The sequence below is a fragment of the Clupea harengus genome, chromosome 26, assembly GCF_900700415.2.
Source record: "Clupea harengus chromosome 26, Ch_v2.0.2, whole genome shotgun sequence".
Taxonomy (NCBI): Eukaryota; Metazoa; Chordata; class Actinopteri; order Clupeiformes; family Clupeidae; genus Clupea; species Clupea harengus.
In genome coordinates this window covers 7,823,182-7,842,811 of record NC_045177.1, presented here as the reverse complement: position 1 = coordinate 7,842,811, position 19,630 = coordinate 7,823,182, and the positions used below count along the sequence as shown (strand labels likewise).

Here is a 19,630-nt window from a genome sequence, read left to right as displayed (position 1 = left end):
TCACTGATGTCTTTCCATAACTTTCTTTCCCTCTCATTATCATTTTCTTTCTCTCTCTCTCTCTCTCTCTATCACACACACACACACACAAACACACACTTTCTCTCTCTCTCTCTCTCTCTCTCTCGTTCTATCACACACACACACACACACACACACACACACACACACACACACACACACACACACACAAACACACACTTTCTCTCTCTCTCTCTCTTTCTATCACACACACACACACACACAAACACACACTCTCTCTCTCTCTCTCTCTTTCTATCACACACACACACACCACACACTTTCTCTCTACTTTCTCCCTGACACAGTGACACGTAGCCCAACGCTCGCTGACCCCCAACTTATCTCTGCCACCTGCTGAGTTCTCACAGGCCCCACCAATTGAAACTTGAGGAAAGGCTGACGTGCGACGGCAACGGAGGGACACAGAGATGGAGGTGAACAGACAGGTGGACACACAGACCTGAGACGACATCTAAACCTGCACTTGACCGAGACTCAAAGAGCGTGATACACGGCAGTCGGCTGACGACAGACTACTTACTGAGGCAAAATGAAGATATTGCTAGTGGTCGTGCTTTCTTCACTCATAGTGTCCATCCTTGCTGATGAGGAGGGTAAGTGTTTTTCACAGTCAAGCCATGTGGGTTCTGAGGATTTCTGAAATGATTTCTACACAAGAGGCATGTATGCTTTGATCTGATGGATCGTGACAGAATGTGACAGTAGCAGTCCATTCTGTTGGGTTCATCAAGCTAACAGCAGTAAAAATGAACTAGCCAACTGGTACATGCTTTCACCACCAACACCAAAACTTTTAGAGTGATTCATTTGTTCTGAGTCTTTGCAGTAGCAACTTCTGTGACCTGTGGAAGGTTGTTCAATTATGACTGACAATGGTTCCTCGTGTTCCTCAGCTCCACCGGACAGCGCCCTGCCAAGCCTGACTGATACCCCAGCAGCAGAAGCCTTCATCAACTCAGACGATGTTGCCGTGATCGGCTTCTTTGAGGTCAGACTGTAGATGTGTGTGTTTGTTCGACACTCCAACTGAAAAGTTGTCTAGTTTATATCCATGAAAGAGAAAAAGTTCAAAAGTGCATATACACGGAATCTTTCCTCTAAGGGTTCAACAAAGAAACTACAGCTGTCAAAAAGGGAATCTTTGGAAGTTCTTAGCAAAAGAAAAAAAAGTCAATAACACAAAAGGCTACAAAGAGCAAAGGCTCTACAAACACAGTTACACAAAGGTATACCTCTGAGAGGAGATTTAGGGGGGACTGGCAAATATTTTTAAGAAAGAAAGTGTCAGAATAATATGTGAGAGAAAGCGAGAGTGTGAGTCAAATGAGGACACATGTGAAAGTGCGTTTGCGTCTGTGTCTGTGTCTGTGTCTGTGTCTGTGTCTGTGTCTGTGTCTGTGTCTGTGTCTGTGTCTGTGTCTGTGTCTGTGTCTGTGTCTGTGTCTGTGTCTGTGTCTGTGTCTGTGTCTGTGTCTGTGTCTGTGTCTGTGTCTGTGTCTGTGTCTGTGTCTGTGTCTGTGTCTGTGCCTGTGCCTGTGCCTGTGCCTGTGCCTGTGCCTGTGCCTGTGCCTGTGCCTGTGTCTGTGTCTGTGTCTGTGTCTGTCCGTTATTGTCACTCCACCCTGAGGACGCTGCACAATGCTGTGTGAAAAACGTGGGAAAACCCAGATTCATTCCGAATCTGGGTTTCCCCACGTTTTTCACACAGCATAGGGCAGTGTCCTTAGGGTGGAGTGACAATAACGGACAGACACAGACATGTTGTGTCGCGCTGGCACTCCCAACTGCTCCTCTGCAAGCGACTTTTGCCGCCGGTGCAAATCTGGCCCAGGAAGTTCCCCCTCCGATGCCGTGGCCACAGGCAGACTGGAGGGCAGCTAACCGTCAACGCCAAACCGTTCCGTCAGACTTAAGCCCTACGTAGGAGGAGGATGTTGACGGGACGGGAGCGACGGCTGCATCTGAGGCATTGTGGGATTGGCACTGGCCTGTCACTGTAAACACAATCCGCGCAGCAACCTAACATGAACCTAAACACGGTGGCTGGAATAGCCAGACAGAGAGAGAGAGAGAGAGAGAGAGAGAAAGAGAGAGAGAGAAAGAGATATGTGTGTTTAGGTTTGGTTTGCCCCGTGGTTAGATTGGTGTGCCCTCTGCTTAGGACAATGCAGAAGACTGAAACTAATCCCTTTTACACGTTTTTCTCTCCCTCTCTCTCTTTCTCTCCCTCTCTCTCTTTCTCTCTCTCTCTCTCTTTGCCTCACTCTCTCTGTTTGTCTTGATCTGTCCCTGTGTTTCTGTCTCTTTCTCCTCAGGGAGAGGAGAGCTATGGCTATAAGGAGTTTTTGGAAGCCGCTAAAGAGGTGAAGCCCATCCCAGTGGCCGTGTGCAGTGATAAGGAAGTGTGGACCAACTACAGAATTGAGTCAGACACCATCGCCATCTTCAGAAAGGTCAACATCTGAGGCATCTGTTCTACACGCCCTGATATATAAATGACATAGATTGTACACTACATAGCTGCTGAATTAGGAAAACATCCAGACTTCACTAAACCTCTGCTCTTTCTCACTCTCTCTCTCTCTCTCTCTCTCTCTCTCTCTCTCTCTCTCTCTCTCTCTCTCTCTCTCTCTCTATCCATCCATGTGTATGTCGTTCTCTGTCCTTTTCTATATTGCTGTGAGTACAGGTGGATGTGGCCCAAGAGAATCTGCGGCTTCGGATGCAAAGAAAGTGGATGCTGATGGATTGACACGCTTCATCAAATGAATAACATCCGCTATTTAACAGAATACAATCAAGTGGTACAGTATTTCCTCTCTCTCTCTCTCTCTCTCTCTTTTTCCTTCTCTCAAACATAAACAGATAAGACAAAAAGCTTGTACCATTTGTCATGTAACACAAGCTAACCACAAGCAACCAACAGCAGTTACTCTACCACTGGACACGTGTCTTTACATGTCAAATGTTAGATGTTAGATCGTATGTTCTATGTCAGATCTGTCTTAATGTGTGTTCTTTTCTACTGTAGTGTAACCTCTGTGTGCGTTCTCCTCTTTGGTGCCTCTCCCTCCCTCTCTCTCTGCGCCCCAGACTGCCGTGGGCCTGTTTCAGTCTCAGGTGAAGACGCATATCCTGCTCTTCGCCAACAGGGGGAGTTCTGACTACTCCGCGCTGCAGAAGAAGCTGGGGGCTTTGGCTCCAGACTTCAGTGGAAAGGTTTGTGAGCTGCTGGTGTTAAGGAGCTTAGGGCCTGGATTCTTGGTTAGCCCAGGGTGAGGGAGGGCCTGGTGGGGGTCAGAGAAATCTCCTTAGAGAACGCTGCTCTATTGGTTAAACAACCGAGGTTAAGAACATTCTAGAAATCTCGTAATTTTGGCCTGACATGCAGTAACACATGCTACATTGACCAATAAACTATTGTTTTGTACGTAACAACTCAGAGTGCTCCAAATACAGTGAGTTGGCACACAATAGATAGTCAGTTAAACTTCAGCCAAGCCAGTTCTCTCATTGTAAGCTGATTGATCTCACTCTAACCAGTGTGTTTCTGGAAAAGCCATTATGAAAAGTGCAGTGAGAATGCCATATGGCACCACTGCCTGTGATGTCTCTACTCTTCCCCAAGTCTCCTAAGCCAGAGATCGTCTGTCTGACTCTGGCCCACATGCGGCCCAGCTCTGCACCAGAGTCAGACCATCTCTGGGAACTGGGGAGCGTGACTGAGTGAGGAACATCAATAATATCCGCTTCATTTAGCTGGAAATTACCATATATGGCCGAAACATAATTCACCAGACAGGAAACTGCTAGATAGGCTACAGTGCTCTCATGGACTGTGTCAAACAAGTGTTTGTTTATCACTGTCTGTACTGCATTGCATATTTTTGTTTTTCGAACTGGAAACGTTCCAGTAAAATGCAGTGAGTTGAAGTCACACAATTGAGTGTGTCTCCACCATAGTTGCAGAAAACTTAAAATGTACATGTGTGCAACAAACTGAAAACTGTGACATATCGCAGCAGCTTTGAACTTCCCCTTTTTTACACCGAAAAAGTCCAACATTACGCTCTCTCTACGTGTCTCTCTCTCTCTCTCTCTCTCTCTCTCTCTCTCTGTGTCTCTCGCTCGCTCTCTCTCTCTCTCTCCAACTCGGTTTCTCAGTTCCTCTTCGTCCTGGTGAATGGGGCAGTGAAAGGTAACGCCCGCTCCCTGGAATACTTTGGCCTGGTGTCACGTGACCTGCCGCGCGTGGGCCTCTACGACAGCGACCTGGACAAGAAGTGGCTCATGCCGGAGGGGAAGATCACCAAAGACGGCGTGCGCGCGTTCTGCCAGTCCTTCCTGGATGGAAAACTCCAGGTGAGACGCGGAACCTGATAGGCCTCTGTCTGTGAATAGCTGCATGAGACAGAGGTTGTGATTGGCTATCAGACAATTATATGCACAAGAGATAACATGAGCAGGTTGTCACCCTTTCTTATGACGTGACTGAGGTGTGACTGTTGTTGTTTGGTGTGAGTCAGAGGGTGGGGTGATCTTGCTCTTCAGTGATCTGTGAATCAGTTGATGTTTTTAGACACGCTGACACGCTTGAAGCAATGTTTGACCAATCATGCAGTCAAATGCTGTCTGAATACGAATCTCTATAATAACTGTAACACAACCACCATGTTGCATCTCTTCTGTTCTACTCTTCTGTTTTTACAGGAAACAAAAGAAGCGGGCGAACCCGAAGCTAAAACCGAGCTCTGAGAATACTGTCTAATCTGAATAAAAACCTTTTTACTGTGAAAACATAACGGTAATGCGCTTCCAATTCTTAAATCCCTGTTTTTGTCTACACCACGCAGCCAGCGTCTGCTCTAAAGCATGCTCCGTGAGTTTCACATGCTCCAGTGATCAATCACTGGAAATGCGCCGGTTATGTTTGCAGTGCAGCGAGTCTAAATGTTTGTATTTCCTGTGTTGATCTGGACACTTAGACTGGGCCGCCTGTGGCCATGGGGTTTGGCCCGGGTCAGAGGCCGGAGCGCAGCGCTCGGAGTAAAACTGATCTGATCTTTTCCACCACAAGCTGTCAGACAGAGCGAGATTTACACGGAACGCGGTAGACAGACAAGCCTGGCCTATGGAGGAATGCCATGGAGGAAAAGGCAAAGGAGGTCCCCGAATAGAAATCGAGTGATGAGAAAATGAGTCTGGAATGAAGGGATATATAAAAAGCAGACAGGCTCGACAATCACGTACACTGTATATAAAACCCACGCAGTAAAAATACATAAACACAATAAAAAACAACTAGGCTCAACAGGTTTAGACGAAATCTGTTTAAAAAAAAAAGGCCCTTGGGAAAAACATCAGGAGGGATTTTCTGAGGCCGAGACTAGAATTATGTGTAATTAGCAGGGTTTGTTAGCCAAGAGGAAACAGGCCTTAGAGTCAGGGAAACGCAGGCTGGCACTGCACAGCTAGACAGAATGGGTGATGTTTGTATGTTGAGTGACTGGAGGCCTACGGCATCCCAGCGCGCGTGTTTGTGGGCATGTACTGTAATCAACTTAAGGACAACATTTTCAGACAAAGGCCCCCACAACAGACAGTAAATGGTGAGGAAGATGATGGCGGTGGGATGTTGTCTCGTAAGCTGCGGCTTGTCATTTGATCAGCAATGGTATAGAGAGAGAGAGAGAGAGAGAGTTGGGGGGGGGGGTTGGGGGGGTGCAAAACACTTTCTGTCTGGACGTAAACATAAAGTTTAAAGCAACAGACTAATTAAGAACTTTTATGTGGCACAAGCTTAATTTAAGAATGTATGTTAGCATAAACTCTGTACGTGTGTGTGTAAGTGTGTGTGTGTGTGTGTGTGTGTGTGTGTGTGTGTGTGTGTGTGTAAGTGTGTGTGTGTGTCTGTACAGATCGGGTGCCGTGGTTAAAGTCATTTCACAAGTTTCAAAAAGAAACAATCTATGGAAAAAGTCAGCGAATGAAAAAACTATTTGTATCTGTTAAATAAAAAACGAGACAGCACACAAAGCTAAAACATGTTCTGGCGTATGGTATGGCGCGACCTAAATGGATTTGAATAAATGTCAAAGTTTATAAGATGGAATCACTTAAAAGCTCCCGTCTGCATTGACATTGGCAATATATCTAGAACTCCAAATATTTGATAATTGCGGTGCCAAAATGAAAATAATACCCCATGGTAGCCTCTGGTTATGTGAGTGAAAGTCTTTTAAAATTGACTTGGTTTATGAGAGTAATTAAAACGAGAGAACAGCAATAAATACCACAAGGCAGGAAAAGATTGGATAGCGCTTTTGTCAGTAGGGATGTAAAACACGATGGAACGAGGACTGGAAGTAGGAAAAGACACGAGGAGAGAGAAAGAGAGAGAAAGAAAGAGAGAGAGAAAGAAGCACAGATAAGAAAAGAGAGATAAAGAGAGAGAAAGAAGCACAGATAAGGAAAGAGAGAGAAAGAGAGAGAAAGAAGCAGAGATAAGGAAAGGGAAAGATAGCAGAAAAGGAAGAGACAGGGAGGAGAGGAGGAGAGGAGGAGAGCACGAGCCAGATGTCACTCCAGTTCTTCGAAAGACATTCCTGAGTGTGGTAACGGGAACGTTTTTGTTTGTGGCACAGATATGACACTGTTTTGGAGCGGGGTGGCGGTGAGGGCAACATGGACGGAAGGAGTGGGAGGACATGCAGGAGGAGGGAAAAGAGAGAGAGAGAGAGAGGGAGGGAGTAAGACAAGGAAAGAAGAGGGGTTTGGACCCAGATCTGTTAGAAAACATTTCACTAAAAACAGACAGCCACGGTAATTATATGTACAGCATGCCCAAAAGCACTGTGGGGGCTGAAACACACACACACACACACACACACACACACACACACAAGCACACACACACACACACACACACACACACACACAAGCACACACACACACAACCAGGCCTACATATATAGTTATGTTGCTCAACTCATGGATGCACATAGGCCAGACACACACACATAAAGACCACAGAGGGACGGCCTCAACAACCGTCAGTTTAATGGCAGGATTAGTTTGTGGTGTCTGGAGAGCCGAAGGCAGTAAAACTTCTACACATGTGGGACCATGCTCTGGTTGAACTCTCTCTCTCTCTCTCTCTCTCTCTCTCTCTCTTCGTCCCTTTGTTGTGTCTGCCTCTCCTTGTGGGTCCTGCGCAGGTGTTCTAAGGGCAGTTGGTCAAGGTCACCAACTCCAAAGATGTTCACTGCTGCACTGAGGCCTTACCTTCACTGTAACCTGACTGCACTCATTCTGCCCATCAGCACTTGCCACTGTCTACCTGAAATCCAATTACACTTCCATTAGAAAGACAAATATATGAAATAAAAGAAATGAAAAGAAATTAAAAGAAATTAAATGAAATGAAAGGGCCTAGAGTTGGTCCGTCTGAGCTCCAGATTTGACCTCACAGGATCTGTATATCCTGTCCAGATGTGACAGTGCTTGGTCCATATCTCCCTGCTGAACCCGCTCCCCTACACATCACCATCCGAATGATTTAGAGGATGTTATAAACTACCTTCACAGGGTACCTACACAAAGATGCCTTATAAATCTACATCATAGGGCTCTAATAAGACTCCGGGGCCTTCAAGGTCATTGATACAGTTTCTTCCTTTCATTGCCTACAGTCAGTGAACCCTCCACAGTATCCCACAAAGCTCTGCTAGGCAAACACACAGGTATCTTTCTGAAACAAGCTACATACAGATGCTGATCCAAGCCAATGTAGCTACTAGGTACTTGTGTAGCTAAAAGAAACAAATAAACCTCTGTAAACACAACAATACACAACAAAACACATTTTCAGTCACCTGAAATTCTGCATGCTATGCGCTAGGAATAAGGACACGAGTCACGGGGGTGAGTGACGAGGGTCACATGGGAGGCCGCTGGTAACTGAATTGACCCCATGGCTAATGTCAGCCCTTTAATTAAGAAGATTCTTAGTAGTTAGTACCAATGAAAAACACCTGATACAAAGAATACAATACACAACCATATTAAGGATCAGGAACAGGAATCAATTCTCTGTAAATGGCTGCTCTTTTGGTGGAGGATGTGTAAGAAGGTGGTGGTTTGTTTTCAAATACCTTTTGTTTGATTGGCAGGCCATACTATGTGTTTACTGATTGGTCAACTGATTACATTTGAACAAAAACATAGAAATGTCTGTTTTCATCAGCAAGAACTGCAGGCAGGCCTGTTTGAACTCATTTGATCAGGAAGGCTGAGAAATCTAACCAAAATGTAAGTTACAGCCTTTCAGGACTGAGGTGGTGTGAGTTATTTTCACTGCTGTGGTAGACCAGCTAACCAGATGCCCTCACCAGACCTCCAGCTAGGCTTGCTTTTGGTCATGTCAGTATGGCAGTTTTTACCATTTAAAATGCAGTTGTCAAAATGATGTCAAAAACAGACTGACATGCTACACATTGACATTGTCTGCATGAAGTTGGATTGTAGTAATGCCCTAGTTGAGCTTTTATTTACATTTGATTAGCAAATATTACTATAATATTTAAGTATGTGGCAAATACCCAGCTAGCAATTTTTCATTCTAAAATTGTTCTTGTAGCATTCGCATTTAGTTGTAGTAATATGGATTTTGTACAGTATTAGTTATGTACATTATTTAATATTATTTAAAATCAATAAAAGTGCACCAATATACATTTTCTAAAAATCCTCAAGTTCAATAGTTTCATTATATTAACCATTAGATTCCAAATATACAATTTTCGTGTTCTACTTCTTCCATGAATGATTATGGGACATAACACAACTGGTATGCCAGGCATTTGAATCTTACATTGTGAGAACTTCAAGGGAATGTTATATACTGTATTTGTGTAAAACTAGCAAGCTAGCTAGCCAGGGCCCAAAAAATACAAAAGGTGATTTTACTTATTGAATTCTGAAGTCCCTGTCTCAGATACGTAGCTGCACCCGATGCCTCTCTGACAAACCATGAAATAAAAATATAAGTCCAATGCTAACTGTAATGAAGACTGAGTCTTCCTTACAGTACAGTGTAGGTCAAAGGCCACATTTTCACTCTCACCCCAACACTGAAGAAGACCAACACACACAAACCGACAGCGAACCAGACACTGAAATTACACACTGACCAGGCCAAGACAAATCCATTTTCACGAGAATAACACACAGACACAAGGGTCAGCTTACTGCGAACAGCAGCCCTCAGCCTTTTGAAGACAAAGGATTTCCCAAGGTGTGTGTGTGTGGGGGGGGGGACTTAGAGAACCTCCAAACTTTCCCTGAATCTTAAACATCTTCCTGCTTGTCTATTTGTCTTGTAAGTGCCAACATACAAATGACAATTGCAGAGATGCTATATATAAAACCATATCAGATCTCAGAGATGCTATATGTAAATCATAATCAGAGGCCAGAGTGTGTACGCTGAACAAAAAACAACACTTATGCAACGCACATGGATGCTTCAAGCTTTGCTGGATTCCTGCCATAACCTTGCACGAGAGGCAGCCGGGCCTCGCTGGCACTGCCTCTGTTTCTATTAAGGAACGGCTGCGGCTCGGCGGAGGCCGAGGTAAACCTCTGATTAGGGCTCCGTCACATAACGAGGCTCGCGGCCGCCTCCCGGCCCAGCGATAGGAGGCGTGTGGTCTCGCTGAGCGGGCGGTTTGGGTTACGGAGGGGGGGTGGCAGGAGGGTGTGAGCACTTTTGATAGGCTGGCATGGGCATGGCATTGCACCGCGGGGCGACTCCAGAGGAATCCAATCACAGATGATGTTTGTCACTTTAGCGAGGAATGATGATTTATGTCTGTGACCTACATAGCGGTCTGGAGCAGGCCGTGGTTTATGGTGCATTAAGGGAAAATGAAAGGGGCCAAATGCTGGGGCTGGTAAATATTGGCTTCCCTTTTTTTTTGCAGGCCCTGGTAAGCGGATGTTTGGTTTGACTTGTAAGGACCTTGTCAATCGACAACTTCTGAAAATGTCACAAACACTGACATTCATATTAAAGAGTGTGGGAATGGTCGTCTGCTATATTAAGCAATACAGTGGGTATGTATGGGCCTCTGATCATGTCCTTGGTATAGTGCTATACCAGATGGTTTATCTGTGTACCCTGTGGTAATTATTACAGACATATAACGTTTAGGTTCACATGTAGAGACTGATCCGGAGCATACAGAATTAATGCTCGCAAGGAAAAGAGCTGTATAATAAATACCTCTTTCATTACAGAGAAGCAGTATGGATTTATTTTAATTATGATATAAATGTAGGTCCATTATTTGTAAAGTACATTTCATTAAAAAAGGATTTGACATCAAGACCTGACAGCAACATTTTTCTTCAACAAATTAAAATACTTCATCTCCTTGGTACCACAGTACCCCTGTGCAATCCAATGTATTTAATCACACTGCCTTTTTGCAAGAATCACTCAAAGAAAAAAAACTTTTCAGATGAACCCATCTGCATGTCCTGATCATGACCTTAAAATCAGTATGCTGTTACTTATTGATTCCAAAAGGGAATTTGCAGAATATTAATATTGTCCCTAACATTGTCCCTATGTTAATTGGTAATCAATTAATACGTTTTTATTTCTGTTTTGAAAAATGTCTACTTTTACAAAATTTGAATATTGCCTACATTGTTACACAGCTTTCTTTCAAACAAACATATGACTTGAGAAACTATGTGAAACTACATGGGAAACTATTGGCTTGCAAGGATATGATTTTCAGTCAGGGGTATTTTGTCTATATGAGCTATTCTAGTATGTCTACAAAAATGCACACAACTTTAAATGTACACCGTTAAGGTGTAAGTGCTCAGGCCCAGATGATTTGCTTGAAGTCTTGTGTTTCTAGGGATATGCAGAGCCAGAACCATGTGTATGTACTGTCTATGGAAGAACCAGAACCAGAACCATGTGTATGTACTGTCTATGGAAGAACCATGTGTGTGTACTGTCTATGGAAGAACCAGAACCATGTGTATGTACTGTCTATGGAAGAACCAGAATCATTATGACTTCTATAAAGAAACCATGTCTGTGTTCTGTCTATGGAAGAACCAGAAACCCATGTGTATGTACTGTCTATGGAAGAACCAGAACCATGTGTATGTACTGTCTATGGAAGAACCAGAACCATGTGTATGTACTGTCTATGGAAGAACCAGAATCAGAATCATGTGTGTGTACTGTCTATGGAAGAACCAGAACCATGTGTGTGTACTGTCTATGGAAGAACCAGAACCATGTGTATGTACTGTCTATGATAGAGCCAGAACCATGTGTATGTACTGTCTATAATAGAGCCAGAATCATGTGTGTGTACTGTCTATGGAAGAACCAGAACCATGTGTGTGTACTGTCTATGGAAGAACCAGAACCATGTGTATGTACTGTCTATGGAAGAACCAGAACCAGAACCATGTGTATGTACTGTCTATGATAGAGCCAGAACCATGTGTATGTACTGTCTATAATAGAGCCAGAATCATGTGTGTGTACTGTCTATGGAAGAACCAGAATCATGTGTGTGTACTGTCTATGGAAGAACCAGAACCATGTGTATGTACTGTCTATGGAAGAACCATGTGTATGTACTGTCTATGGAAGAACCAGAACCATGTGTATGTACCGTCTATGGAAGCAGTCTATGCTGATTCACTTACAGTATGTGTTTCTTTAAAAATGTTGTGATTGGTTTTGTGTGGAGATAAAGACTGATAGATAGATAGGTAGATAGATAGATGGATATTTTATTAATCCCGAGGGAAATTTAGGATACTTGATACTTGCCACAGGGAAGGAAGGACAAAAACCCTACTACTTTCAGAATTGTGTTTGGAATTATTACAACCACAGTGAGCAAACAGTTGTGTCAGATATGGTCATACTTAGCCTTCACATCACCTGTACATGTTCAGGTGTGTTTGGCAGTCATTTAGTCAGGCCCATCATCACAGACAGTTTATGCAACTCTAAACGTCAATCAGACTGGTGCTGAATTCAAATTAAAGTCTATTTGCAAAATTATGGCAAGCAAGTTTGGAATGTCTGATGCTGTTTGATGCTGCTGAATGCTATGTTTGCGTACTTATGTATATATATACATATATATATATAAATGGATGTTCGAGTAAGTTTAAATAACCCTCAGTATATCACAGTGCATTCATTCCAACTCACTCATTTTTTCTTTTCCTTCAGAAAATGTCTCATTCTTTTTTTCCCTCAGAAAATTATATATTGTGTATGTGTGTGTGTCTGTCTGTCTGTCTGTGTGTCTGTCCAATTCTGTGGGTGTGTTTCTGAATGCGCATGTGTGCGTGCTTGTCTGGGAGTCGGTGTGTGGGTGTTTGTGTGTTTGGCCAGCGCAAAAGAAGGGTGTCACGCTGTTCCCCGGACCAATCACAATCGGGATCAATGGTTTCAGTTGGGCTCCAAAACACTATAAAGACCCTGGAGGGACGAGGCAAAGACATCGAAAGCAAAAGAGCCGAAGAGCAAGCAACAACAAGTCCTCCAGCCAAGAGAGCAAGGCCACAACTGCTTGACTTATTCGAAAGACAGGAAAAACAACAACAACGAGAACCATGAAGACTTTTGCCATCCTCACCATCTGCACGGTGCTGTCCGTCTGTCTGTCCAACCAAGGTAAGCTTTCCATCAGCTCTCATCCTCTCCACCCATTACATGAGAACCGGGGTAGACAGAGGATCTTGGGGTTTACTGTAACATGGACATCTGAGCGTTGTCTTTGCTGCCTGACTAAATGTTTCTTTGGATTGAACAGACATGACCATGGAGGCTTCCTCCGACCCTGACGTAGCTGCAACTGCCGCACCCGACCTCTCGTCCCCCTCCGACTCAGCTTCATCATCAGCCTCTTCCTCTTCCTCCGAGTCCGACTCCTCCGCTTCCGACTCCTCGGCCTCCGACTCCTCCGCTTCGGACTCCTCTGCCTCCGATTCCTCGGCTTCCTCCTCTTCCTCATCTTCTTCCTCCTCTTCCTCCGAGTCCACTGAGGGTAAGCCATGCTACCACATCTCTATGGGTGCTCCTCCAACTATACGCCCAGAAGGAATGTACCATTGTATGCCATTACTCATGAGTACACTTCTCTTTGTTAATTAGCGATCAGTGGCTAATAATGCTACTATTAGAGGCGTACAACTGACTCTTAGACAGATGCGCATGATACTGAATCCTGTCCCTTTTCAACCCATTCTCCATAGATGTGGCCATAGATGCAGCTACAGATGCAGCCATAGATGTGGCCATAGATGTGGCCATCGATGCAGCCACAGATGCTGCCATTGATGCAGCCACAGCCCTGGCCCACGAGGTGATTGTGAATAGGGAGGTGGCCACTGGCCTCCTCAGGACGTACAGGGGAGGAGACACGCCAGCAGCCGACCTCTCTCTTCTTCAGCTGGAGAGGTAAACACCCGTCCACCGTCTATCCTTCGCTACGCTCACGCCTCTGCCTTCTTAGAGCTGTCAGACACACTTCCTGCTGCACAGTAAGACTACCAGTCCCATGTAAATACATGCATGTGTAATTGCAGCAGACACCCATACCTCCTAGTTAAAGCAGCAATGGCGTGAGCTATACATGTACATTATTTGCCACAGGGCATGTGGTTAGGAGGAGGCCTTGCAGTGATGCCTAGAGAAGCGGGGGAATGTAAATTACAGCCTTGATGTTTATATGTCTGTAGGTTAGACACGGGTTAGACTAAGACATGTGTATTATGTCATGAAGTGTCAAGACTACAAGCCTGACTGTGACAAGAGACTAGTCATTTACTACATGCATCAATGGTTTGTGTGGAGTAGTATTCTGTGATGAATTAAATGTTAAAGCATGTGAATGTAAAACTAACTTTGTATCTCTTTTCTGTGTTACAGTCTGAGGGAAGTGTGCGAGGTCAACCTGGCGTGCGACCACATGGCCGAGACAACCGGCATCGTTGCCGCCTACACAGCCTACTACGGCCCCGTGCCCTTCTAAACCGCCCCACAATCACCAGACGGCTAGCCTCTGGAATCTGCTCTTCCAACATCCCCCTTCCTTTTTCTTTTTTGAGAGAGAGACGGTGTTAGCGACTTGACAAACAGGACAACCACTTTTTTTTGACAAAAGAGCAACAAGTGGTTCTTTCCCCACCGCTTGAGAGTGCTCTCAATGGTTTCGGTAGCCTAGTGTTGAGAGATTTTTTTTATAAGAGCCGCAAATGAAACCAGCTCTCCTTTTTGAAACAGCAGGAGCTGTCAACTGCTAAAATGCAGAGTAGCGCACTAGCGCTGTGTCAACAACATTTCTGCCCTCCGTCCTCAGCACTACTGAGGGGATGTAAGGAACGCGAAGCCTGTATAGAAATACCGAAGTAAATATGGCCTGGGGTTACAAAAAAAAAGTTATATGTTTGCAGAGTTTTAAGCTTAAAGTCTTTATCTGTGCATTGCTGTTCAAGGTGTGTTGCTTCTAGGTACTCTGCAGCTTACTATCCTGAAAGTCAACTTTTTTTGTAAGTTATTGAGTTTTACAAGTGATAGTTACTGGTAGTGTAAGCCATGGTAATTGTTACATCTGTATAGCTGAAAGGTGCTATTTCCACTTTTGTGTGGATTCTTCAACCAACTGTACACACTTTACCATTGCTGTTTGAAAGTGGCTGAATACTCATGAGAGGAAATGCTCTCTTAGAGTGTATTCACCCATCCATTAGATTGACAAACAAACCAACACATTGGTTGCAGCTGTCAGTCTTTTTTGTATTGTTTTTCTAAAGTGCACATAATTTGTGTAAATTGTTACAGTGGATTACACCACTTCGCTTGAATGTTTGTGTCCAATAAAATAACGTTTGAAATATAAAAGTTTCTTGATTTTTTGTATAATCTGACAACATCTTCAAAGTAGTCTCTCATCACTGCACGGAAGTTACCCTATGCTGCTCCTTAAACAGGCTTGTAAATACTTCCATAAATTATTTAAATAACTCTTTATTTAGTGACTGGAAGCTCTTTAGAAAAACGTTTGAATTGTAGGCCTGCGTCAACTTCCGTAAATACACATTCAGTGTTTGAACATTCCAGGCAAGTTGCTTGCGAGTGTTTTGGACTAATTCTCTTGTATATGCTGCCAGGTCTTCTTATCATAAATAAATTACCTTATCGGGCTATTTCCTGGCCCACATGCTACTTTCACGTGATCGCGCGTCCACAGTTCAGTCAGTGTTTTTTGCGCGCTGCCCAGCGATAGAACGGAAATCGAAGGAGTAGGTGGTAGCATCAAAGGGATAACTTTGGCTGGACCATTACAGAAAATGGATTTTCTCGTCGGTAGCCCATTCTCTTCTCCCGTCGGACAACGAATTCGTAAGTGTCAGGACATTTGATGATTGCTTTAAAATGTTTCCCCTCCCCTTTAAATTACGCCAATTTACACTGACTTCTGCATCGAAGACAACTACAAAGCTGTTTGAAATATTTAGACCAACGCTCTGGTGATTCCTGTTCTTCTCACAGAGTAAATGGCCCACACTGTGACAAAAACAGGAGAGTGCAATTTGACAATATGAACGACATGTTATTTTTATTGTTATATATTTATTGCACTGCACAATCGCCGAAATGCACAGTAAAGTTCAGTCTTTGATCGACGTGTCAAATGGCAAATGCTGGGCGATAGGTGTGTGCACACAAGCGCATATGGCGTGTGATTGGTAATGTTCTGATAAATGACAACCTCTTTGTCGAATCAGCCATGCAACAGAATGTGGGGCGGGCTCTTGCAAAAGTGACAACTTTTGTAATAAGGGGCTGAAGTTACCGTTCAGTTATCGTCCTATTGAACATTCACTTCGTTTATGTCCATTTAAGAGTTTTTGCTTTCATTTTCTTTAGGTTACTACCTCGTTAAAGGGGTCACTAAATCATTATAGTAATCTAATTAATCCGTTTAAGGTGCACTGCGCTGTGATGTTCTTACTTAGATCTGGTCTTATTGACATGCGTGACATTAAGTATCTGGCCTATAACAACGGTCGTAGACATCTCTCTGTCTGAACAGATACAGTGTCAGGATTCAGTTCAAGCTCAAATAACGGGGTCATGCGGACGCAGCCGTCCCGACCTGGTTGAATGACCTGGCAAATTATGGCACCACCGTTTGGCCACTTTTACTTTAGAGCACAAACCAAAAGGTTAGCGCTTTCGATGCCTGCTGACAAATGTGCATGGTGACATCACCCAGTGTGCTGTCACCTCCGGCGTCATCCAACTCTTTCACATCCTCCCTCTCTTTCACTGTTGTGTCAGAAATGCTTCATCCACCTCTGAGCCAATGTGTGCAAAAGCAGCTGACAGTCACATGAAGTAGTGTGTGTGTGTGTGTGTGTGTGTGTAGGGGGATTTAGGGAATTATAAGCACTTAGCACAGAGGCCAGGGAGGACCTCATGAGGTTCTGAGGTATGGATCACAAGGGGAGAGACTGTGTTCCCTCCCTTGAGGAAATGTCAGGAGCTCAAGTGGTTCTCTCAGTTCTCCGTGGAATTTCTCAGCTCTTGAAGGGAGCATCCCTCAACTGATCATGTTGACTTTCAATTCCTCTGATAATCATTTCAAAAGAAATACTTGTACATTTAAATCTTTTGCTTTATATCCAGCTTGTCATATACTTATATTATATACCTCATTATGTAAATTATATTGAGGTTTGTTTTTTACTAGGTGTAAATAGTAGTGCTGTTAACTTTTCTTTTGAACACTTCAACTTACAACTTACAACTTACAACTGCTTCCGCCAAAGTACCTCCCTCCCTAAAAGTCTGTCTCTCCTCTCTGCTTCTCCGCGTCTTCATCTCAGTCCCTTTACACTTAACATGCCACACCTATAACAAATGTGCCTTTGAAGCAGAATCATTTTGATGAGAGAATCTGTGTTCAAAGTTAAAAAAGATGCTATTAAGCAATAGTGTTTGAATTTAAATATATTTCCTTTGTGTTGATTCTGCATTCATTCTGTGATTTTTACATTTAAATATCCATTACTACAAACTTCAGTCTGAAAAAAAAACAGCACTAGTAAATAGCATTGAAATAATAACATACACAGAACCTACATTCATGAAATAGCTCCTAAGGAAAAGTAATTGCTGTACTCTACACATTTCTACTGTGATGTTCCATCATGGAGATCGGTGAACGTAAGTGCACTCCTGAACTGTCATGTTCCCCTTGTCAGAACGAGCCACCAGCCCCACTCTGCAGTCTGAAGACTGGGGCCTCAACATCGAGATATGTGACATCATCAACGAGACAGAGGATGGGTGCGTAACTCTCTCTCTCTCTCTCTCTCTCTCTCTCTCTCTTTCTCTCATTCAGCTAATGATCTTTGCATCAATTTCTGTCCCAATTGAATGGTGAAGATTAAAGATGTCCTTTGCAATAGTTTTTTATGGTCATCTGTTTCTGTCCGATTGAATGTTGTCACCTAAAATAGCTTCTCTCCATTGCTCACTCCAGTCAGCCCTGGCTCCCAGACAGAGAAAAACAATATGGTTGACTGATTAGACACTTATTAACTAGATTGTGTGTTTGTATCATCTCTCTTCAACTTAACCAGCCACTGAAGTGTAAGGAAGAGAGGAACTGGGTCCAGTGAACTGAACTCCAATAGGTTCTAAAAAAAATGGTGCTCTCTGCTTTTTTGTTTTAATATACAGACCCAAAGATGCTATGAAGGCCATCAAGAAGAGAGTGGTGGGGAACAAGAACTTCCGAGAGGTCATGCTGGCGCTTACTGTAAGTGTGCACTCCCACGCTCCTGTCTGTGCAGCAGAAAGCTTGTTGTTTTGGCCTAGTCTCTTCTCACATGTGTGGGCAGACCTGGGGTTTACCACTCTGCGGCTCCTGCACTCTTGGAAAGGAAGCGTTCTTCATCTTTTTTTCTCACAGCAGAACCTTGAAGTTCTACTTCAAAGCTCATTTGCACAATCAATCAACTTGAAAAGGTTCTTTTGTTTGAAAAGTAAACGGTGGAGAACCTTGAGTTTTTTTTTTTGAGAAACCATAAGCACAATTTATCTTCCTATGACTGACCTCTGCCACTGTGTCATCTGTGTTCTTATCTACTCCAGATGGAGTTTAATCACGTGGGCCTTTGGGTTACAGGTGCTGGAGACGTGTGTGAAGAACTGTGGCCACAGATTCCATGTCCATGTATGCACAAGGGAGTTTACGGAGGGAGTGCTGGTCCGAACCATCCTCCCCAAAAACAACCCGCCTGCAGTGTTACATGACCGGGTGCTGAGCCTCATTCAGGTCTGTGTTCAAAACGATTACCAGCAACAGTTTGTCTGTAGACGCACTTGATGCACTCAAATATGTCTCTGGATTAGAGAGCTCCAGTCCAGGAGTCCATACCTATAGAGAGTCCTTTTGAACTGAGGGTGTATCTACAAGATGGAGTCCATACCTTTAAAGAGTCCTATTGAACTGAGGGTGTATCTACAAGATGGAGTCCATACGTACCTATAGAGAGTCCTATTGAACTGAGGGTGTATCTACAATATGGACTCTGCTGCCTGTCAGTTGTTCTTTTAAACCACGGCGATCTAGATATCTCCAGCCACAGTTGCAAACGTACTTCCATTGGGCAGGAGTAGCATGGGATACCTTAATAATGGATACATCTACTGTTGCCTAGTGTCTGATCTTTTTATAGTGCTACACTAATAGCAGTTACACTGACTCTGTCTGTGTGAGGAAAGAAAAGGTTAAGGGAGGAAATAACAGAACTTGATACCGGTTTTTCCCCTTGACTAACTGCTTTTAACCACACAGCATACAATTAGTTGAGGTACTGAGGGCATCCTTTCACAAGAAGATAATATCACTCAATCTCAATCAATAGTAACACAAGATCATTCTTGGACAAATTAATTAAAAAAAATACATACAATGGCATGCAAAAGTATGGGCACCCCTGGTCAAAATTTCTGTTACTGTGAATTGCTAAGCGAGTAAAAGATGTCCTGACTTCCAAAAGGTAAAGATTAAACATTTATGTAATCTTATACAAGCAAGATTACTTTTTTATTTCCATCTTGCACAGTTTCAAAATAACAAAAAAGGAAAAGGGCCCAAAGCATAAGTGTGTGCATGGTCAGTACTTAGTAACACTCTTGGCAAGTATCACAGCTTGTAAATGCTTTTTGTAGCGTCTTTCAGTCTTTCAACTCTTGTTTGGGTGATTTTTGCCCATTCTTCCTTCCAAAAGACTTCTTTTTCAGTGAGATTCTTGGGCCATCTTGCATGCACTGCTGTTTTGAGGTCTATCCACAGATTTCCGATGATGTTTATGTTAGGGGACTGTGAGGGCCATGGCAAAAACCTTCAGCTTGCACCTCTTGAGGTAGTCTACTCTATTGTGGATTTCGAGGTGTGTTTAGGATCATTATCCTGTTATAGAAGCTATCCTCTTTTTATCTTCAGCTTTT

General features: G+C 43.6%; 2 protein-coding genes across 4 annotated transcripts in view; both read left to right on the top strand.

Annotated features, from left to right (window-relative positions):
* Nucleotides 1-274: 274 nt before the first annotated feature.
* On the top strand, nucleotides 275-4,847 carry LOC116219885 (endoplasmic reticulum resident protein 27-like). Its single transcript, XM_031563993.2, is given in 9 exon segments — nucleotides 275-638; nucleotides 939-1,033; nucleotides 2,361-2,498; nucleotides 2,735-2,759; nucleotides 2,762-2,806; nucleotides 2,809-2,849; nucleotides 3,139-3,264; nucleotides 4,210-4,407; nucleotides 4,756-4,847. Coding segments are annotated over 9 exon segments (777 nt in total). The 5' UTR covers nucleotides 275-574; the 3' UTR covers nucleotides 4,801-4,847.
* A 10,511-nt stretch (nucleotides 4,848-15,358) lies between these two features.
* The window catches only part of LOC105910170 (target of Myb protein 1-like), a 13,458-nt gene continuing 9,186 nt past the window's right edge, over nucleotides 15,359-19,630 (top strand). For all 3 annotated transcript variants that reach the window (XM_031563614.2, XM_042703856.1, XM_042703855.1), the window contains exons 1-4: nucleotides 15,359-15,505; nucleotides 17,374-17,458; nucleotides 17,855-17,933; nucleotides 18,303-18,452. In XM_031563614.2, the coding sequence (XP_031419474.1) occupies nucleotides 15,454-15,505; nucleotides 17,374-17,458; nucleotides 17,855-17,933; nucleotides 18,303-18,452 (366 nt within the window). In that variant the 5' untranslated portion in view covers nucleotides 15,359-15,453. The remainder of the gene's footprint in view (nucleotides 15,506-17,373; nucleotides 17,459-17,854; nucleotides 17,934-18,302; nucleotides 18,453-19,630) is intronic.